The 24,119-nt window shown below is 37.3% G+C and overlaps 1 protein-coding gene across 8 annotated transcripts in view; it reads right to left on the bottom strand.

Annotated features, from left to right (window-relative positions):
* ADK (adenosine kinase) overlaps positions 1-24,119 on the bottom strand; it is a 573,433-nt gene that overhangs the window by 492,313 nt on the left and 57,001 nt on the right. For all 8 annotated transcript variants that reach the window (XM_004455088.4, XM_012523930.3, XM_004455089.4 and 5 more), the window contains one exon: positions 23,289-23,342. In XM_004455088.4, the coding sequence (XP_004455145.2) occupies positions 23,289-23,342 (54 nt within the window). The remainder of the gene's footprint in view (positions 1-23,288; positions 23,343-24,119) is intronic.

Raw genomic sequence — 24,119 nt, 5'->3', positions numbered from 1 at the left:
ATTTTTGTACTCTCTGTTAATTACAGAAGCTTTGTGGTATGTTTTAATATTTGTTGGGACTAGACCCGCCCCCCCCCCATAACTTTTCTTTTTCTTATTCTCTGTATCTTTTTCATGGGAAAACATGAAATTTATAAATTGACTTAGGAAAAAAGGACATTTTGATAACTTATGAATTTTTAAGCATAAATGAGTGATGTCTTCCCATTTGTTAAGTCGACTTTTTATGTCTTTAAAGTGATTGTAGTTTTCTTCGTATATATTTCAGACATTTGTTGGTGAGTTTATACCCAAGTATTTTATCTTTATTGTTGCTATTGTATACAAATGCAATTGATTTTCAGCATGTTAATTTTATAACCTGTTATTTTGAGTCATTTTTATCATTTACAGCCTTTATAAAATGCAACAGATTTCTGGTACTTTGCATCAGCACTCCTTTGGCTGACTAATACACTACTGAACTAAGTAGCTTTTAAAGTAAAAATTTACAAACTTTTATTTTGCAGAGATTAACTCTCTGCTCAAATTAAAGATTTAATTTAAATACAAGCAAATACAATATTTAAAGGCAATGATTTGGTTTCCTAGCTGCTGCAACAATTACCATACAATGGGTCAGCTTAAACAATGGAAACTTATTGGCTCAGGGTTGAGTGCCAGCTTCACTCTCACAAGGTGGTGGGTTCAATCCCCTGCCCCCAGTATCTCAGATTAAAAAAAAAAAAAAAAAAACAGTTTAAGGAGTTCAGGGTCTGTACTAGTTTGGGCAATATCAGATCAGCCAAATACCTAAAAAAAAACAGTCAGAATTCAACAATACATGTACCAGCTAAGCCAAAAACTGACAGTATGTGCCTGTCTAAATCATTTAGCCACTCTGAGTGACTGATCTGTGAATAGGTATGCACCCTCATCTGTGAAATGAGGATAAAGAATTAGGATCAGCAATTCCTCAGATGTTTTGATCTTACAACTTTTTACAACTTTTAAAAAGTATTGAGGGAATTGGACATGGCTCAACTGATGGAGCATCGCCTACCATATGGAGCGTCCACCTACCATATGGAGGGTCTGACGTGAAAAAAAAACAACACAGCCTGCCCAGGAATGGCACCGCACACACGGAGAGTTGATGCAGCAAGATGACACAACAAAAAGAGACACGAAGATGTGGATGTGGCTCAACATACAGAGCATCTGTCTACCATATGGGAGGTCCAAGCATTTGATACCCAGGGCCTCCTGGCTCGTGTGGTGACCTGGTTCACGTGCAGTGCTGCCGCGCACAAGGAGTGCCAGCCCACGCGGGGATGCCCCCATGTAAGGGTGCCCTCTGTGCAAGGAGTGGCCCCTATACAAGGAGAGCCACCCCACACGAAACCGCAGCCCACCTGGGAATGGTGCTGCACACAAGGAGAGCTAATGCAACAAAAGAGACACGGATCCCTAGTGCTGCCTGATGAGAATACAAGCGAACACAGAAGAACACATAGCAAATGGAAACAAGAGAGCAGACAATGGGGAAGAGGGGGAGGAATAAATAAATAAATCTTAAAAAAAAAAAAAAAAGACGGATTCCCAGTGCCACCTGACAAGAAAGCAAGCGGACACAGAAGAACACACAGTGAATGGACACAGAGAGCAGACAATGGGGTTGGAGGGTGGGCAAGGGGGGAGAAATAAATAAAAATAAATCTTTAAAAAACAACAAAAAAATTGTTTTAATGCCTATTAAGTAGGGGTAAATATAACCCATAACATGAAAGCCCTTTGAAGTCCTCAATACTTTTTTTTTTAAAGATTTATTTTATTTATTTCTCTCCCCTTCCCCCTATTGTTTGCTCCCTGTGTCCATTCCCTGTGTGCTCTTCTGCGTCTGCTTGCACTATCAGGTGGCACCAAGGAAGCTGCGTCTCTTTTTTGTTGCATTATCCGGCTGCATCAGCTCTCTGTGGGTGTGGCGCCACTTCTGGGCCAGCTGCACTTTTTTCGTGTGGGGCAGCTCTCCTTGCAGGGCGCACTCCTTGTGTGTGGGGCTCCCCTGTGCAGGGTCGCCCTTGCATGGCAGGGCACTCCTTGCGCACAGCAGCACTGTGCGTGGGCCAGCTCCACACAGGTCAAGGAGGCCCTGGGTATCGAACACTTGCACCTCCTATATGGTAGATGCTCTGTATGTTGAGCCACATCCGCATCCCTGTGTCTCTTTTTATTGTGTCATCTTGCTGCATCAACTCTCCGTGTGTGTGGCACCACTCCTGGGCAGGCTGTGCTTTTTTTTTTCACATGGGGCACCTCTCCTTGCAATGGCACACTCCTTGTGGATGGAGCACCCCTACATGGGGGGCACCCCTCTGTGGCATGGCACTCTTTGCACGTGGCAGCACTGCGCATGGGTCACCTCATCACATGGGCCAGGAGGCCCTGGGTACCAAACCCTGGACCTCTTATATGGTAGGCGGACGCTCTATCAGTTGAGCCACATCTGCTTCCCTATTTTTTAAAACATATTTTAAAACAATTTTTTAAAATACATGTTTCTTAATTTACTTTTAGAATAAAAAACCCACTAAATGTCAACATAAGTAACATTTTATGAAAAATAACTATTTCCAAAAGAACAACCAGTGCGAAGAGCATTGTTTTACCTTTTTTTGAAAATCTGTTTAATATCTGGCTTAATAGAATACAGCTAGAATCTCATATACTTATGCATTCAATCATTATATTACACATCATGTAGCCTCTCAAAAACACCACTTACACTTAGAAGAGGATGAGTGAGAAGAGCAAATAAGGTTGGAGTATTAAAATAGCTCCGTCTTCAACAGACGTAAAAGGTCTTGGAAGTGACCCCAAGTCCCTGAAGCGCACTTTGATTACTGCTGGGCTAAATGATCTCTAATACTCAAGATTCAGATGAAACCTGGCTGACAACAGAATTTTTTAGTTAAAAAAAAAAAAAAACTGAACTAAAAATACACCCTACTTATCCTTATGATGATAGAATGCATTACTATGTGACTCTAAGCAATTCTAGTGAGATGGTAAACCAACTACAAAAAGCCATTTCAAAAGAGAAGTATAAAATAAAAACCGTAGGATATAGTATACTCTGTTATTATGGAAATTCTTACAAATGGGAAAAACCTATATAAATACTTTCCTTTCTATTATAACACAGATTATTTTGGCATAAAGAAAAAATTACTCATTCATGCAATATACACTGATCGTTACTACAGGCATACCTTTTTTTAATCATGCTTCACTTTATTGAGCTTCACAGATATTGTTTTTTACAAATGGAAGTTCTCTGGCAATCCTGCTTCAAACAAGTCTATCAGTGCCACTTTTCCGACAGCATGTGCTCACAAGTGTCTGTGACACATTTGGTAATTCTCCCAATATTTCAAATGTTTTCATCATTATTATACCTGTTATAGCCATCTGAGATCAGTGATCCTTGGTGTTACTACTCTACTTGTTTTAGGGTGCCACACACCATGCCCATATAAGATGGCAAACTTAATCAATAAACAAGTGCTCCACCAACTAGTAGTTCCCCATGTCTCTCCCTCTCTCAGGTCTCCCTGTTCCCTGTGACACAATATTGAAATTAGACCAGTTAATAACCCATACCATAGGTTCAAGTGAAAGGAAGAGTTGCCTGGCTCTTGCTTGAAATCAAAAGCTAGAACTGTTTAAGTTTAGTGAGGTTGAAAGCCAAGACAAGCCACAAGTTAGGCCTCTGGCACAAAACAGCCAAGTTGTGAGTGCAAAGGCAAAGTTCTTGAAGTACTATTCCAGTGAACACATGAATGATAAGAAAGCGAAATAGCCTACTGCAGAAACTATGAAGCTCTAGTGGCCTGGATAGAAGATCAAACCAGCCACAACATTCCCTTAAGCCAAAACCTAATCCAGAGCAAGGCCCTAACTCTCTTCAGTTGGATGAAGGCTGAAAGGTAAGGAAGCTGCAGAAGAAAACTTTGAAGCTAGCAGAGGTCAGTTCATGAGGCTTAAGAAAAAAAAAACATATCTATAACATAAAAGTGCAAGGTGAAGCAGCAAGTGCTGATGTAGAAGCTGTAGAAACTGACCCAGAAGATCGAGCTATCATTACTGACCAAGGTGGCTACACTAAACAGTAAATGAAATAGCCGTCTATTGGAAGAAGATGCCACCTAGGACATTCATAGCTAGAGAGGAGAAGTCAATGTCTGGCTTCAAAGCTTCAAATGACAGGCTGATTCTCTTGTGGGTTCTTTAACTAGAACAACAAAGTCTGGAAGACAGCGCATCTGTTACCCACATGGTTTACTAAATATTTTATGCCCACTGTTGAGACCTATTCGTCAGAAAAAAAAATTCCTTTCAAAATATTACTGCTCAATGGCGATGTACCTGACCACCCAAGAGCTCTGATGGAGATCTACAATGAGATGAATATTGTTTTCATGCCTGCGAACCCAACATCTATTCGGCAGCCCCTGGATCACAGTCATTTCAACTTTCAAGTCTTATTATCCCTCATGGATGACTTTAAGGGTTTAAGACATCAGTGGAGGAAGTAATAGCAGATATGCTAGAAACAACAAGAGAACCAGAATTACAAGTAGAGCCTGAAGATGTGACTGAACTGCTGCAACCTCATGATAAAACTTTTATGGATGATAAGTTACTTCTTATGGATGACCAAAGAAAAGTGATTTCTTGAGATGGAATCTACTCCCTGTGAAGATGCTGTGAACACTGCAGAAATGACAACAAAGGATTTAGAACATTACATAAACTTAGTTGATAAAGTAGTAGCAGGGTTTGAGAAGATTGACTCCAATTCTGAAAGAAGTACTACCATAAGTAAAAGGCTATCAAACACTGCATGCTACAGAGAAATCTTTCATGAAAGGAAGAGTCAATCAATGCAGCAAACTTCACTGTTGTCTTATTGGCCACGAGCCACCCCAACTTTCAGCAACCAACACCCTAAGTCAGCAGCCATCAACATGGAGGCAAGACCTTCAAACCAACATGATTATGACTCACTGAAGACTAAGATGACAGTTAGCATTTTCTTAGCAATAAAGTATTTTTTAATTGAGGTATACATTGTTCTTTTAGACATATTGATATTGCTCAATTAATAGACTAGAATTTATAAACAATTTTATATGCACTGGGAAGCCAAAAAAATCATGTGACTTGCTTTATTGTGATATTCGTTTTATTGCAGTGGGTTCTGAAATCAAACCCACAATATCGCCAAAGTATGTCACATATATAAAACAATGGGCTATGGTTAATGAGGAAAACAAGGCATGACGAACTTTACATTCTTGTAGGAGGGATATGACACCTCTTCTATAATTATAATACAAAGTAAAAAAAAAATGCTATGAAACAAGTTCAGACAGAGCCTTAGAAAGCTCATAATCTTTTTTTTTTCATTTAAAAAATTTATTGACATATACTACTCATACATAAACATACATAAACAATAAACATATAGTAAAAGTTGTGAAATTACAAAACTAACATGCATACCATCATACAGGGCTCTCATACCTCATCCTACCACCAATACCTTGCAGTGTTGTGGTGCATTTTTAACAAATGGTGAGAGAGCATCCCCAAAATATTACTACTAACCAAAGTATTTTACATTTGGTGTATTTTTCCCCAAAACCACCCTATTATTATTATTATTGTTTATATCATTCATACATGAACATACATAAATAAGTGTATAGTAAAAGTTGTGAATTTACAAAGCAAACATGCATAACATCATACAAGGCTCCCATACATCACCCTACCACCAACACCTTGCATTGTGAGACATTTGTTACAAATTATGGAAGAATATCATCAAAATCTTACTACTAACTATAGGCCATATCTTACATTTGGAGTATTTTCCCCCCAACACACCTTATTATTTTTTTAAAAATATATACCAAGAAAATCATTGTTGGCATAGACTGTAATGTCATTGCCAAATAATTATAACAACACCTACAAATACATCAATCTAAGTAAGCATATTAAAAACCTAGAAACCTTAGTAAGAATTGGCCACATTTTTCATACTTGACTAAAAGATCTCTGTATTTCATTAACTTACCATTTTAATTATAAAGGGTAATTATTCACCTGAAGCATCAAAATTAGTATTTTAACAACAGAGCTGCTTCTTTCCTAATATACAATTTAGAAAAGTCATTTTTCCCTCTTCAAAAAATGAAAACTCAAGCCAAATTTACTCTCCTTACTTGGGAAATACTCAAGACACATAAAATAATCAAATTGCTTTCCCTAATTCGTAAATAACTATATACCCCAAGTAAGAGAGTAATATTGTTTATGTCAAAAGAAAACTTGAAACATAAATTTTTGTAATACACACCTGCTTTTATAATTGCTTTTGTCACGCAAATGGATCAGTGAGAGGATTTACATATACCTCAGCCTTGAGAAAATTATCTATTTAATACTTTTTCCCCCTCTCCCTCCCCTGGCCCTGCTGTTTTTGTTATCTGTGTGCATTTACTGTGTGATCTTCTGTATCTATTTCTCTTTTTGTCTTCTTTTCTCCTTTCTCCTCTAGAATAGACTGGGATTCGATCCTGGGGACCGCTCATGTGGAGGGAGTTTCCTCATCACTTGTGCCACCTCAGTCCTGGTCTCTGCTGCGCTTCACTCTGATTCTCCCCTTCATCTCTCTTTTCTTGCATCATCATCTAGCTGCATGACTCATTTCTGCGGGCACTAGCTTACCACGTGGGTACTCACACGGGCCCTCGGCTCACCGCGCAGGCACGCTTTCTCTTTTTCTTTTTTACCAGGAAGCCCCCGGGATTGCACCCAGGTCCTCCCATTTGGTAGGCGGAGGCCATATCACTTGAGCCACATCGGCTTCCCTATTTAATACTTTTAGACTCAATAGAAGGTTCTCAGCCAAATAAACTCTGGAAATTAGTCTCTATCTTTATTAATGTAAGCACACAGTGCCGAATACAAGTTTCCATATTTGAATATTTCCTTCAACTTAGCTCATCTTCCACCAAATATTATGCCTAAACAATATTAATACTAAGATATCTTCCATATACTTCTTAAAGTTCTCTATTCATTTAGCTGGTTCATTTTAAAAGACAAAACAGGCGAAACAGCACCATCTGGTGGTATTACCTTTTAAAATAGATTTTTAAAATTTTCCACATTTACCTTATTAACACTCTTTCGAAAAACTACATAGGAAGAAATCATTTATAATGTATTAAGAACAAAAAATCAAAAGTAGTTTAAGTTAGCAAGTAAAAATATTCTTGAAAATTGAACCACATTTAATCATTAAGATGGATACATTTTTTGATGGCAAAAGGAATCACTCATTTTAAGCTGATAACACATTCAATTTTTACCATCAAAAATTTTACTCCTAAAATGGCCGTGAGCAACAGAGGGTCTTAAAAAGACCATGATCTTGAAAAAAAATAGAAGTTTTAAATGAAATAAAATTCATAATTGACATAAAACTGTATGTAAATCATTCCTAGAAGATAAACTCAATCTAATGGCTTTATTTACTCTGTCTTACAAATGTGGACAAAGGATACTAAATAATAATAGTGACAACAATGTCAACAATACCAATTCCAAAGTCAATGAGATAACCTCATTCTATTAATAGACAAAAAAAGAAGATAGGCTTACTAGTCAGCAGGCCTGCTACTTCACATAGGGGTTTCCCAGATGGTGAAATTGAATAAGCAATAAAAAGTGCTTCATATCATACCATATTCATTTTTATAAATAATTAATAATGGGATTAAAGGGTTAGATTATTGTAGCTTTAAAATACTTGCCTAATGAAGACCAAGATAAAACAATTATGAAAATGTACATTTTTCAGGGTATACTTTCCAGATTACAAGTCTAAATTAAGAATAGTAGACAATCCCTCAATTATACAAATTAATGAAAGACAGTGATTCATCCTATCACACATTAAGTGCTCAATCAAAACAGTCAACAAATACAGGGATTTACTGAGCCTTGGGGATACAAATTTGCCAGTTTCAACCCTTAAAAAAAGTTTACTCACCTTCAAATACCTTGCAAACCATCCTATAGAAAACATATCAAATTTATACTATGTAATTCCTGAGGGCATAATTAGGATCAATAAGGAAACTAGTAAGAAAGAAATTAATAATAACAATAAATAACAAATTCAAAATAAAATGGTGCAGTAATACCTCCTTCATTTAATGTGTTGACAAGAGGCCAAATAATATTTCTTAGGAATATTGGAAGATTAGAGACTATTATAATCTTTAGTAAACCACAGCATTATTGCTATAATTTACCCGAAGTCTGACATATTAACAAAAGAAAGCTGGGCAGAGTAATGAAAAGCATAAATATGTACTAGCATTACAAAAATTAAGGCAGAACTTTCTATTTAAAAAGTTCTTCCCAGGGAAGTGGATGTGGTTCTAGTGATAAGGCCTCCGCCTACCATATGGAAGGACCCAGGTTAAGAAGAGGAGAAAGTATGCCTGCATGGTGAGCCAAGTGTCCACACAGTGTGCCACGTGTCCACGCAAGAAGCCAAGTGCCCATGTGGGTGCCCGCATGGCAAGCCAAGTGCCTGTGTAGTGAGTCAAGTGCCCGTGTGGTGAGCCAAGTGCCTGCACAGCGAGCCGAGTGCCTGCGTGAGTGCCCACATGGCAATCCGAGTGCCCACTTGAATGCCCACATGGTGATCCAGTGCCCGCGTGGGGAGCCAATGCCTGCAGGGCGAGCCAAATGCCTGCGCAGCAAGCCAAGTGTCCATGCGGTAAGCCAGTGCTGGCACAACTGAGTCATACAGCAAGATGATGACACAACAAAAGAGAGACAAAGGGGAGATTCTAGGTGAAGTGCAGCAGAGACCGGGAACTGAGGTGGTGCAATTGACAGGGAACCTCTCATCACATCAGAGGTCCCCAGGATCGAATCCCAGGGAATCCGAGAGGAGGAAAACGAGAAGACAAAATGAGAAACAGATACAGAAGATAACACAGAGAATGGACACAGACAGAAAAATAGCAGGGTGGGGAAGGAGAAGAAGAAAAAAAATCCTCTACAGGAAGTGAATATGGCTCAAGTGTTGGGTATCTGTTAAGTGCAGCCAAAGACATCATAATACTTCAGAAAAAATTAGTTACGAAAGTTTATGCTCTCATCTACCACATATTTAAAAAGAAGAAAATATTCTAATTAAAGAAACTTAAAAATAGTAATACGAAAAAAAAAGTCTTTAGAATCCAGACTTAAGGGAGCATACACAGAAATTATACAAAACTTGATAAATCTGATCCTTAACACTAGCTGTCAGTGGCTTATTAGAAATAAAGCCAGGAAGCCGATGTAGCTCAAGCAGCTGGGCTCCCACCTACCACATGGGAGGTCCTGGGTTCAGTTCCAGGTATCCCCTAAAGAAGATAAGCAAGACAGCAAGCTGATGCAACAAGATGACAAAACTAAGAGATACACTGAGGAAACACAATGAAAGACACAACAAAACAGGGAGTGGAGGTGGTTCAAGCGATGAGGTACCTTCCTCCCACATGGGAGGCCCCTGGTTTGGTTCCCGGTGCCTCCTACCAAAAAAAAAAAAGAAGAAGAAGACGACAAACAGAGAGCAAGCACAAACAATGAGTGGGGAAGAAAGAAATAAAAATAAACTTTAAAAAAAGAGAGAGAGAAGTAAAGCCACTTAAAAACATAAGCAGTCCCACTTAAAAACATAAGCAGTCCCAATATTGGGTGGGAAGGAGGAGCATCTTTCTCTGCTAAGAAAAGATGACAAATTACAAATAAACATACTACTTAGATTAAATTGGTAAAATTTAAGGACAAATGAGAAAGGCACTTAATTATATCATACAAGTCTACCTTATTTTCTTAAAGCAGTCTGCTATTAAACATGATTACTTTCATGAAAACGTAATTTAACTATAAACCCACTTAAAACTAAACTATACAAATATATGAATTGAAAACAACAGAGATACAATGCAGACTATCTTTAGAAACATACTTTATTCACAAATACTTATTAAGCATCTAACATGTGCCAGGCCCGGGAATACAAAGATGAATGAAATATGGACCCTGTGTTGAAAGACCCAGTCTACAAGGGAAGACAAGCGCAAATGAAAAATAGTAAAAGTAGTACTGGAAATAGTTATTCACATGTTAGGCATCATGGAATTGTTCTACATGCATAATTATTTAATCTTCACAGTAATAATTCTATAAAGTTATCATTCTCATAATTTAGATGAGGAAACATTTAAAGGAATAAGTAATTAGCCCAAGGTCACATAACCAGTTAAGTCTCAAAACCAGTATTCTAGTTCCAGTTTGCCTAATGGTATGCATCTAACTAATCGCAGAGTAAAAGGAAAGATATTCAATAGAGAAGACCACCAGAGAGTTAATATCTAAGTTGAGCCTTAAAAGATGAACAGAAGTTGGTAAAATTAGGGTGAAAGAAGTTCCAAAGTTTTCTTTTAAAAAATTTGCCTTTGTGAAAATATCTAGCACAGTCATTGCTGACCCAAAGAGTCAAGTGATTTCCAAAGTACAGTGTACCATTGATGAAACTTTAGACAATATTTATTAAAACTTCTTAATAGGGAAGTGAATGTGACTCAAGTGACACCGTCTACCCCGTCTACCAGGTAGACATAGTCCAGGGTTCGATTCCAGGGGCATCCTGGTTAAGGCAAGCTGGCCCAATCAGAGTGCTGGACCACATGGCAAGCTGGCCGAGCAAAGTGCTGGACCGCATGGCAAGTTGGCCCGAGTGGAGAGTTGGCACAGCAAGATGACATAACAAAAACAGACGCAGAGGAGAAACAATAAGAGATGTAGCAGACCAGGGAGCTAAGGTGGAGCAAGAGATTGAGGACCTCTCTCCCACTCTGGAAGGTTCAAGGATCAGTTCCTGGTGCTGCCTAAAGAAACTAGCAGACACAGAAGAATGCAGAGAATGGACACAGAGAGTCGACAACAAGGGAGGTGGAGAGAAATAATAAATATTTTTTTTTAATTATAAAATAATTTCAAATTCAAAAATTACAGGAATTATACAAATAACTCTTATATAAACTTCATCTATATCACCTAGTAACATTTTACCACAATGTTTTCTTTCACTATATATATAACTATTCATTATAATTATTGCTGAGCCAATTGTATAATATTTTACATACATTAGTACTCTTTCCCACAAAATACTTGAGTATGTTATTGCCTAAGGACAAGATCATTGTCTTTTAATAACCACAGTACCGTCATTAATTAAGGATATTAACATTGATACAATACTATTATGTAATTTACATTCCATATCAAATTTGCAAACTGTCTCAGTTATGTTCTTTATAGCATCCCCCCTTCCACTCCCAAGATCCAATCCAGGATAATACATTACATTTAGTTGTCATGTTTCTTTAGTTTCTCTTAATCTAGAAAAGTTTCTCATTCTTTCTTTATCTTTCTTAACAGTGACTAGAATACAGGCTAGTTTCTTTGGAGAATTTGGGTGTGTCTGATGTTTCCTCATGATTAGGTTCACACATTCTCTTTTTTGGTAGGACTATACATGTGAAGATGCATCTTTCTCAGTACATCACATCAGGAGATACATGATAATTTGTAGTTGAGACAATTTTATTTCTTATTTTAAAAATTATTCATTTAAATTAACATATAAACCCATGGTTTTATACATTAATAAGATGGGGCTAATTTTTTAAAAAGCCAACATATGGGAGTGGATGTTGCTCAAGCTGTTGAGCTGCTTCCCACATGGGAGGTCCTGGGTTCTCTCCCCAGTGACTCCTGAAAAACAAAAAAGCAAACGACAAGCAAACAAAGAAAACACCAAGTCAGGGGAGCCAATGTGGTAAGTGGTTGAACACTGGCTTCCCACATACAAGGTCCTAGGCTCAATCCCCAGCTCTGGTACCTCAAAAAACAAACAAATAAACAAAGCCAATATAAAGAAAAATTTAAATAAAATTATTCAGGGAGTAGTAACATTAACACCACTACATGTGATACATAGACTAAACCAAATTCAAGAGAGCGCTGTACTAATTCCTACAAGGAAAGAAGGTAAAAATGCTGATGCCTTTATTGTGGAGACTCATCATAGTTTGATTTTTGTGAGGTTTTTTGTTTATTCTTTGAGGGACACCTTTGTGCATACTGAAGAGACAGCAAACCTTCTTTCAGTTGTGAATGGACACATGAGATAAGAGTGTGAATTGCAATGTAAAACATTTTCTAGAAGGATACTATGTAACAAGACTATTTCATCTCTTCACTAGCAATTCACTCTCCACACCTCAGAGAGCCTTTCCTCCTTTCCATGTGGTTCTTTCTAAAATGCAAGATTGCACACACTTAAGTAACCCATAATAATATAAAGGAAAGTCCACTTCAGGAGACTTCTCCAGAATCTAATGGAAGCAGATGGCGGGTTAGTTATCCCTTAGAAATTGTGAGAAAGCAACAGGTAAAAAAGATTAAAGATGATAAGAACTGCCAGAAAAAATTTGTCCTTATATCTTTTTAAGCAATATAGGAAAATAATATTTCTATTTCAAATGAATAATACGTGCATTAAATATAATTAAGGATGAATTTGTTACATTAATAAAACTGGTTCAATTTTATTCTTTTAAATGATATCCTGACGTCAAAGAATCATCTATAACTTCTTTTACCACCCTATTGCATGCATTTCTTTGTAAAAATTATATTATACTTTGACAGTATAATAAGCATGTTTAATATGAATGAAGGGTTCAAAGATAATTATCCTGCAAACTTGTTTAAAAGCTTACCCATGCATGATCCAGGCAAAAGTCTTCAATAACAATAGCAAATTTTTCGTAAATTAAAATAGCATTTGTACTTAGGTTTTTTTCCTATCTCATAATTAGCATGTTTTCATCCCTAGTTTTGTGGTCTTCAAATATGATGAACAGAATCTACTTAAAGTCCAGATTTTTTGTTTGTTTTTTTTAAATCTTCTATTTGTTTTTTTCCTACTTCCTCTGGACTTTCAGAACTATAGATTGAGAATTCACAATCCCCTCTCTCTGGTTTTCAAAAAAAAAACAAACACTAAAGTAGGACTGTTTAAAGAAGGAGGTTTCTGTGTGTGTGTGTGTGTGTATACACTAATAAACTTTAGTATATACAAAGTGAGACAGACTTACAAAGATAGCATTTTAACAAGAAAAATACTCTGAACTAATGAGAAGATAAAATGAAATTTGACAAGGGGAATTTTATAATCTCTTCTAGATAATGTTTCAAACACTTAAATAATGGGAAAAAATGAAGATGCTATCTTAACAAATTTCTACAGAGGGAGTTAGTCACAAAGAATAAATTTATAATAAAGATCTAGTGTCTTGGAAATACCAGATTTCCATTCATCAACATGAGCTCAGATTATCCTCTAATGTTTTACAGTCAACTTGAAAAAAAAAACAAAAATACAGCCAAATTGTGGCATATTTCTAGTAAACCATACTAAAAGTTATGAAATATAATACTTTATGAAATCAATTCTTCCAAAAAAGTAAAAAAGATATTTTTCCTAACTCACAAAACATATCCAAAGTAAAAAGCACATAGGCTTTCAGTCAAAAAGATCTGAAATCAATTACAGTTCTACCCTTACTACTATAAAATAAGCCATGGAATCTCTTCAAACCTCAGTTTACTAATCTATAAAATGGAAATGATTTTATCTACCAGATAGAGCTGCTATGAGATTAAATGAGATCATGAAAGTAATTAAAATCATGCCCTCCTTCCTTGCTTTTAACATATGTTGCCTGTTTAATACTTTCCAAAATGAAGTCAGTAATTATAGTTGGTACAGAGACTGTTTAAAGGATTCAATTAGCTAATAATAGTAAAAATTCCCCTCAAAACCCCCAAATCTATATTTTTCCCAAAAGCTTTGACTCTTTTTTTTTCTCCCCCTCCACCCCACCCTGTTGTTTTGCCTTCTGTGTCCATTCACTGTGTGATATTCTGTGTCTGTTTCTTTTTGTCTTCTCTTTTCGTTTTCTCCTCTAGGCTTCACAAAGATTCAATCCCAGGGACCTCTGATGTGGAAAGAGGTTCCCTGTCGCTTGCACCACCTCAGTTCCTGGTTTCTGTTGTGTCCTGCCTTGACTCTCCCCTGCATCTCTCTTTTGTTGCATCATCATCTTGCTGCGCCGCTCACCGCATGGGCATGCTTTTTTTTTTTACCAGGGGGCCTCAGGGATTGAACCCGGGTCCTCCCACATGGTAGACAGAAGCCCAATTGCTTGAGCCACATCTGCTTCCCAACTCTTAATCTTTAGGAGGAAATGTGGCTATAACCCTAGACTAATTTCCATGAAAATATCTCCCACAGCTTCATTCTCAAAATGTAGCTGTTTCTCATAGATCAAGGATATTTCAGCATAGCAGTAGATTCTTCTCTCTCCATCCCACAGTGCCCTCAATTAACATTCACCCCTCATCTATCACAGAGTGAAATGATGTCAGATAAACTGTTTGTAGCAAGGTATCAATGAACCATGCTTGGACAGAAAAGCTCTGGATTAAGTTTCCAGGAAATACCTCATTCTTGCCAAAAAAATTAAGAAACTGGGGGAGCAAAGAAGGCATTACCATTTTTTATTTCTCAAAAACTTTATGCTAAAATCCAGGCGCTATATACCTCAAGGGTTAAATGAATATACTGAAAAGGGAGAAGGACAGATTAAATAAATCATTTGCATAATGAACAATAATTAAATAGTAAAGTACTAAACTAAACCTACAATTATATCTGAGACAGCTTCTCCATGAGTAACAGCAGCCAGTTCAAGAAGTTTTTTAGAATCAATAACATATTCAAATAAACCATACCACAACTGATCTTTCTATACTTCTTCACAGTTCAAAACATTTTCACATATATAATAATAATAATTTTTGCCTAATCCTCATGAAACCTTTTAAAATAAAATAGAATTATCATTTTACAAATGAGGAAATTAAGTTCAGAAGATTAAGTTATTAGCCAACAGATGGTAGTTAATATCACACCAACTTTGCTAAAGTAAAACTATATCTCGGGAAGCGGATGTGGCTCTAGCGATTGAGCCCCTGCCTACCACATGGGAGGTCTCAAGGGGGTTCCTGGTGCCTCCTAGAGAAGACGAGCAAGACAGCAAGCTGGCACAACCGGCTGGTGTGGCAAGGTGACACAAGATGACACAATGAAGGAGACCCAATGAGAGATGCAACAAAGCAGGGAGCAGAGGTGACTCAGGCAATTGAGCACCTCTTTACCACATGGAAGGTCCTCGGTTCGGTTTCCAGTGCCTCCTAAACAGAAGACAAGGACACAATGAATTGACACAGAACCAGACAGTGAGCGCAAACAATGGAACAATGCTGGTCCTGCTGACTAACAGCAACCCAAGCCGACCACTGGATGCATCACTAGAAATTCATAAAGGTAGTAGGTACAGAAAGTCCACAACGCACCAGCAGCCTTCACAGTTTCACTCCAGCAGTTGACATACCTACCAAGTTCTTGAGAGCTCCACCAAATTACCCTACATTAGAAGTGATTAGTGACTTTCCTCTGATCTTTTTTTAAACTTTGAATTCTTCACTTTCTCCCACAATAAGTTTTAATTCCTACAATAAACTCCTTACTTCATAATACTCACAATAGTTCTGCTTCTCTAAATGAATTCTAAATGAGACACCAAAACTCATACATAATCCAATTCCGACTAATGGTAAGTCTAGGGAAACACATATTTCTCCAAAAGGAGGAGGGAAGGAATTGTGGAAAGATGGGGGAGTAAAAGGCTCCAGGAGCCAGTCCTTCTACCAAAACAACTATTGAACTTGGAGGATCTGTCTGAAACAACTATTTTGAAATGCCAGAGTCTAAAGGAACACCAAGCAGCATCCAAGGAAGACATGGAAAAAGAGACTGGAAAATTGCAGTGAAAACTGGTGAATTCCAACCTCTCTGCAGTAGGTGTCATCCCCCTTTACCTAACCTTATAGCAAGGAGCAGTAAGGACTCTAGCCCAGGATCCTGGTGCAGCATGCTGGTGCCAGGTTGGATGTAAAGACCTAGTACTACAAACTCTGGGGAAGGTGTGGTTTGATTCTGATCCTTGCTTTTACTCAGCTACTTCAGATCACTGGGGGCTGGCTCTGAGAGCTACCATTGTTCCAATTGCTCTCAAGTAAGCTGCAAAGGAATCAGTACCCTTCCTCCACAATGCAGTAAATGGGTGAGAGCCAAATCAAGAAAACTTATCTCCAAAATCCACAGGAGAAGCTCCCAGGGACCTTACTGACTCCTCCAACACCTCCCCAGTCAGCGTGGAGCCAGCCTGCTCTCCCACTGTGGCCCTGTTCCAACAACTACTCTGTGCATGCTGGAGTACTTTTTGTCAGTGCCAGTCTATCTGGTGGAATTCTGAAAGACTGAACCAGGGAACTTGTTTTGGGCTCCCTCCCCCACAACAGATTTTGTCCTGAAAAGCAGAGAAATAGTTTCCAGGCAGCTAAAACAGTAAAAGAAACAATTCTAAATTGCATCATCAAAATACTATTGCTCACTGTGGTTCATAGCTTACATTTGGTGTATTTTTTCCCATAAACCATCTGTTATTAACATGATGTATTAGTACTGTACATTTGTTACAATTCATGAGAGAACACTCTCACGTTTGTACTATTAACCACATTACATCATCTACCACATGGTTCACTGCGTGATATTGTTCCATGCCTTGCACACTCCATTCAAAGGGTACACTCAGTGGCTCTCAGTTTCATCAGAGTTGTGTTGTCTTTGCCTCAGTAAATTTTAGAATGTTTGCCTTACTCCAATAGGAAAAAAATCCCTTACCCCCATTATTGACCCTTAGCATTGATATAGTACCTTCTTTACCATTAATGCAAAAATATTACAATATTACTGTTAAAACTGTAGTTCATAAATTACATCAGTTACATTTTCCCCATATTCTTAGCACCTTGTAATAGGGACATACATTCGTTCTAGTTCATAGAATATTCTTGTATTTGTACTATTAACAACAATCTTCACTGACTGCTGAGGTCACTGTTACACAGAACCTAGATTGTCCTCTAGCTTTCTTTCAATTGATATTTACATCCCTAAACTACTCCTTTCAGCCACAATCACATTTATAATTCAGCAGTGTTAGTTATATTCACTATAATGTGTTACCATCAACTCTATCCATTTCCACACATTTATAGTCAACCCTATTAAAAATTCTACATAAATTAAGCATCAGCTCCCCCTTCTCCACCCTAATTCTATCTTCTAGTAACCTATACTCTAGAGTGTAACTCCGTGAGTTTACTTATCATATTTAGTTCATATTGATGAGACCCTACAATATTTGTCCTTTGGTATGTGGCTTATTTCACTTAATAATGCTGTAGTTCAACACAAAAAAATCAATCAATACACTATATTAATTGAAGAAGAAAAATCACATGATCATCTCAATTATTTGAGGCAGCACAAATGTAAATGTAATTAATGCCATTAAACTATACTCTTAAAAAAGGTTAAAATGGCTAACTGTAGATTATTTCTATGTTACCACAAAAGAGCAAAAAATATATGTCAAAAATAAAATTTTTAAAAATCAATTGGAGGAAGTGGATGTGGCTCAAGTGATTGGGCTCCCAACTACAATATGGGTAGTCCAGGGTTCGATTCCAGGGGCCTCCTGGTGAAGGCAAGCTGGCCCACGCAGAGTGCAGCCAGTGCAACAACCTGGCCTGAGCGGAGTGCTGGTCTTTCACAGGAGTCCTGGCCCAAATGGAGAGTTGGTACAGCAAGATGATGCAACAAAAAGAAACACAGAGGAGAGACGGTAAGAGATGCAGCAGACCAGGGAGCTGAGGTGGAGCAAGAGATTGAGCACCTCTCTCCTACTCTGAAAGGTCCTAGGATCGGTCTCCAGTGCTGCCTAAAGAGAAGACAAGCAGACACAGAATACACAGCAAATGGACACAGAGAACAGACAATGAAGGGGGTGGGGGATAAATAAATACATAATTTTTTTTAAAAAATCAGTTAGCCAAAAAAGACATGCAAGACTTACACTGAAAAACTACAAACCACTGCTAAAAGTAAAGACCCAAATATTGTTTTTTTGTTTTTTTTTTTATTTTTTTATTTTTTATTTTTATTTTTCCAAATATTGTTAAGATGTCAGTTTTCCCTAAATAAATTCAACATAATCCCTATGATAATCCCAACAAGGTTTTTTATAGAAATTGCCATGCTGGTTCTAAAATACACGTGGAAATGTAACAAATCTAGTATATCCAAAGTCATCTTGAAAGAGAACAATGTGGGAGAACTTACACTACTGACTATAGTGTTTACTATAGTGTGGTACCGGCGTAAGAATCAACAAATAAATCAGGGGAATGGAAAAGACCCACCATTTTACAGTCATCTGATTTTCTATGAAGGTCAAAGCAGCCAAATGGACATGGGAAAGGCTGTACATTCAGCAAATGGTGCTGGAATAACTATATATCAACGCAGAAAAAAATATTAACCTCAACGTCTACTTCACAACATACACAGATATAAATGATCACAGACCAAAACATAAAAGGTAAAACTGGGAAACGGATGTGGCTCAAGCAACTGGGCTCCCATCTACCATATAGGAGGTCCAGGGTTCAATGCCCAGGGCCTCCTGGTGAAGGCAAGCTGGCCCACATAGAGTACTGCCCTGTGCAGAGTGCTGCCCCACGCAGAGAGCTGGGACAGCAAGATGATGCAACAAAGAGAGACACAGAGGAGAGATAATAAGAGATGCAGCAGATCAGGGAGCTGAGGTGGTGCAAGAGAATGATCCCCTCTCTCCCACTGTGGAAGGTCCCAGGATCGGTTCCCAGAGCTGCCTAATGAGAAGACAAGCAGACACAGAAGAACACACAGTGAATGGACACAGAGAGCAGAGAACGGAGGAGATGGGGGGGAGAGAGAAATAAATAAATCCATTTTTTAAAAATAAGTTAAAACATATAGCTTTTAAAAGAAAGCATAGGAAAATATATTCATAATTTCAGGACAGACAAAAGTTTCTTAGATCAAAGAAAGCAGCCTTCATAAAGAAAAAATGTTGATAGAGTTCACCAAAACTAAAAACTTCTGTTTATCACAAGACATCAGTAACAAAAAAGGCAAGCCAAAGACTGGGAAAAAAACATATCTTACACGAGATTAGTATCAGGATATATAAATAATACCAACAACTCATCAATAAGAAGACCAAGAACCCATTTGTTTTAAATGGGCAAAATATTTGAACAGATACCTCATAAAAGAAGCTATATGAATGGTCAATAAGCACAAGGAAAAATGTCAGCATCATTAGTCATTATGGAAATGCAAGTTAAACCACAATGAGATATCACTACACACTCATCAGAAGAGTTAAAATTAGAAACATGAAATCATCAAAAGTTGATGAGGGGGAAGTGGGTTTGGCTCAACTGATAGAGCATCTGCCTACCACATGGGAGGTCCAGGGTTCAAACCCAGGGCCTCCTGACCCGTGTGGTGAGCTGGCCCATGCGCATGCTGATGTGCAGAAGGAGTGCTGTGCCACGCAGGGGTGTCCCCCGTGTAGGGGAGCCCCACACACAAGGAGTGCGCCCCGTAAGGAGAGCCGCCCCATGAGAAGAGAGCGCACCCTGCCCAGGAGTGGCGCCGTACACATGAAGAGCTGACGCAGCAAGATGACACAACAAAAAAAAACACAGATTCCCGGTGCCACTGACAAGAATGCAAGTGGACACAGAAGAACACACAGCAAATGGACACAGAGAGCACACAACAGTGGGGAGGGGGGCCAGAGGGGAAAGAAAAAAAAAGTTGGTGAGGATGTGAAGCAGCTGGTACTCCCATATATTGCTGGTAGGAATGTAAAATGGTAAAACTATTTTGGAACAAAACCAGTCCGTTTTTTATAGAATTAAATATGCTGCTATCCTATGGACCTAGCAATTCCACTCCTGGCTAATTACCCAAGAGAAATGAAAGTATGTTCACAAAAAGACTTGTACAAAAATATTCATAGCAATTTAATACATAATAGCCAAAAAATGGGAATGTCCAAGATGTCTACCAAGGAAAGAATGGATAAATAAAATAGTAATCAGTAATAAAAATTAACTGATACATGCAACAACATGGATGACTCAAAAATATACTGAGTGAAAGAAGCCTTATAAAAGACATTATGTATGTATGATTCCATTTATAATTCTTGAACAGCCAAAATTAATCTATGGTGGAAAAAAATCATAAGTGGTTACCCTCTGGGAGGTGGGGGTAGGAATTAACAGCAAAGGGACATAAAAGAACCCTCTAGGGTAGGGGTTCTTAATCTTTTTTGTTCCCCAAACTCCTTTGCCAGACAGGTGAAATCCACGGACTTCTTCTCAGAACATAGCAGCAGATAGTGTTATGAAACTCAATATCAAGCATGTCTTTAAATTAAAATTTAGGATTATTCAAAATTACGTTTTACAACTTTCCCATAATTTCAATACCTGATAACCTAACATGGTTCAACATCTGTTCAAATGGTCATTTTTGGCAAATATTTAGAAATTAGAGTTTTCTCACAGTATCATAAAACCATTTCCATCATCCTTATCAATCTTTTTGTAGGCAGTTATCCACTACACTCATGTACACTAATCAAAATAAATCATGTTTTTCTGAATTTTCAGTTCAAGCTCACAACCCCCAAAATCTTTCCACAGACCCCCACTCTGATGGTACATGTGATGGTTAGGCTAATGTGTCAACTCAGCCAGGTAAATGTGCCCAGTTGTTTGGTCAAGCAAGCACTGAGCTAATTGTAATACAAGGGCATTATGGACTTTAGTCACCACTGACTTAACTGTAGTGGTAAATCATAGATAGCTGATTACAATTACATCAATCAGGGAGATTGCCATCAGCACTGAGTGACGCTTTATCCAATCAGTTGAATGCCTTAAAAGGGAAAGGATTCCAGCATTGAGTGAGAATTTCCCAGGTCATCTTTGGACAGCCATCGTCTCCCAGAACCCATCAAAGATCTGCACCAGACTTTCATTGGAGCCCCTGGTTGCAGCCTGTCTGCAGAACCTGGACTTGTACATCCCCATGGTCACGTGAGAGACTCATATAAAATCTCTTACTATCAGCAGATATCTCTTGTTGATTCTGTTTCCCTAGAGAACCCTGACTAATAAGTACACATGTTGAAATAGTTAAGGGGAAGCATACTGATGTCTACAATTTACTCTGAAATGCATCTAAAAAAACTGCTGAATAAATTGGTAGAAAGAAGAATGAAGAGGTAAGTGTTAAAGCAAATAAATGTTACTGATAATACCTAGGTGGTAACATACTATATGTTACTATATGTTTAAATTTCACACAATAAAATATAAGAAAAAAAAGTTCAGTTGGCCAAACTCTACCCATGGGGTGAATGATATCTTAACTAAAAACTTTTCAAGGGGAGAAACATATTAATATGGGTTACATATTAAATAATATGGATACATTGTTTGAAAGGAGATTTCTGGTATTTTTAATACAGGTCATAGTCTACCAAGGCCAAATGACCCTCTAGGCTGGTTGACTACCTTAACTTCCAAACCAAAAAAGTTCTGTTACCAGACCTATAAATAAGAAGTAACCAATCAGTAATACAGTCAAAGGTACCATCTGTCACTGACTATTCATGGCAGTAAAGAAAGAAACTGCACAAAATTCGCTTACAATATATTTGAGTACACACTATGGAGATTATAATCAAATGGTGATAGAAAACATACAAAAATACTGATCAATGAAAAGCTAGCATAACAATAAGATATACAAACTGTAAGAAATTCCCTCCCTACACATTGGTCCTACCATCTTACAATTATTAAAATTTTGATACCTTTAAAAAAAGAGAAGAAAGAAAAAACTTTGGAAATGATTCAGGAGAGGGCTTCTAAAAAAGCTAAAAAATACCTAGGAAAATTATTAATCTAGAGAAGGAAATAATATCCTTGAAGTACTCTAACTAAACAAAAAGTTGTTCTCCATATAGGTGAGAACAGATGAATATTACATTAAACTAAAACAAAACCTGAGTTAGATGTTAAAATAAAATGTCTTTAACAGTAGGGAGCATCAGACATTAGAGAAACTCCCAAGGACCTTTATAAAATTCAGCAATATATTTATTTGTAAATAGGATATAACCTGAACTATTACCAAGAATAAGTGTGGTCCAACCTGAAGGAGTACTTGGCCTTGAATTCTTCAAAATCTAAATTCTATACTATTATTTGATATTGAGTTTACAAAATAATCAACATTATAAGAATTTCCTTACTGTACACAGGGTGAAAAATAGGCTAATTTAAAAACAAGAACATATTTTTTTTTAGGTTCTCTCTTTGGGCATTCTTAGGATAAGAAGAATGAGAAGCATTAGAAGAGTCCCCAAAACTATTATTTTTAACTAAAACCCTCACAGTTGCTGTGAAGTGATAGTCTTTTAAATAGTATAATAGGACAGAAAAATAGCAATGGAGAAACCCCAGAATCATATGTACAATTTTTTTAGGTGAAAGCAATTTAAGTACATTAAAATCTAAAGAGGTGACAAAATTCTATCATCATTTCAAACTTTGTATTTAAAGTGCTTTACTTTCTGCTAAATAATAGCTAGGAATTTAGTTTTGTATTAATCAACAAAAGAAAAAAAATTCTCCATCTTTCACGTGGAGTCGGGGGAGTCAACTGAATTAGAGCCAAAAATTAACAATGACAATTTAATATTTTATCTGGGGAAAGAAAATGAAATATTATTTCCCAGAATGCCCTTAATTAAGTCTAGATGATAGAATACAATACTACATATCTTAATACACATATGGGAACAATTATTCCTCATATTAACTTCCTCAATATTTAATGTAGAGTATCCTAATCAGATTAGGATAAAGGCCATAGTGTTAACTACATCTTTATATTTTATATAATTTTAAAAATAAGATTGTTTTCATATACTGGCTCCACAGACAGTGTAAACTATGTACAACCTAGCGTTTAATACACTTACAGTTCCTTGTGTTTTTCTTCAGCCAAGATTTGGTCATTTGGTTTCAGACAATACCTATAACAGGAACAAAATTACACTGGTTAAACAAACATGTAAGTACATTTGCCTCATGAACATCTGACCATCCACACAGTCAGTTTACCCCCTCAAACAAGCATTGCTATAGTTATAGATAGGTCTCTGTCTTAACTGATGAAACATTAGGCATGTCCAAGCAAATGGTACTTGGCCATTCTATTTGTCACTTCTACTAACAACACCCAAGGGACTGAAGGGGGATCAACTAGAGGATGGTTTGAAATCACAAGATAGCTTCAATAACCTTCTCACATCTATAATGTGAGACGCATCCAGTAGTTCAAAATTCAAGAAACTATAGCTGGCAATCTTCAGAAAGCAAGCATTCATCTTAATAATGACTAGATTTGGACATTTCATGGCTTCAAAACTGTAAGCTTGTAAGCTAATAAATTCCCATAGTTATAGCCCATACACACACACACACACACACACACACACACACCACACACAAAAGCTTTTGGTTTTGACTTCAAAAGAAAAAAAAAAATGCAGTTATCAACTCATCATGCACCAGGCTATGTACTAGGTAATAGGCCATAGTGGGAAAAATAAGCTTTGATTGAACCACTTGATAGCTCAATGAACACAGGAAAGTATTTCATCTAAGTCTCGTCTCCCTTTCCATAAAATATAGGTTCCCTTAACCATTAGGTAAGAGTCTTTCAAAGTGGCCTATATTTACACTGCTGAAGGTAAATAAACATTCTGAAGGATAAACAGATAGTTTCATGGACAACTCTCAAATTTTCA

This window comes from Dasypus novemcinctus, chromosome 6 (assembly GCF_030445035.2).
Source record: "Dasypus novemcinctus isolate mDasNov1 chromosome 6, mDasNov1.1.hap2, whole genome shotgun sequence".
Classification (NCBI taxonomy): domain Eukaryota; kingdom Metazoa; phylum Chordata; class Mammalia; order Cingulata; family Dasypodidae; genus Dasypus; species Dasypus novemcinctus.
This window is presented reverse-complemented; position numbering and strand designations above follow the sequence as displayed.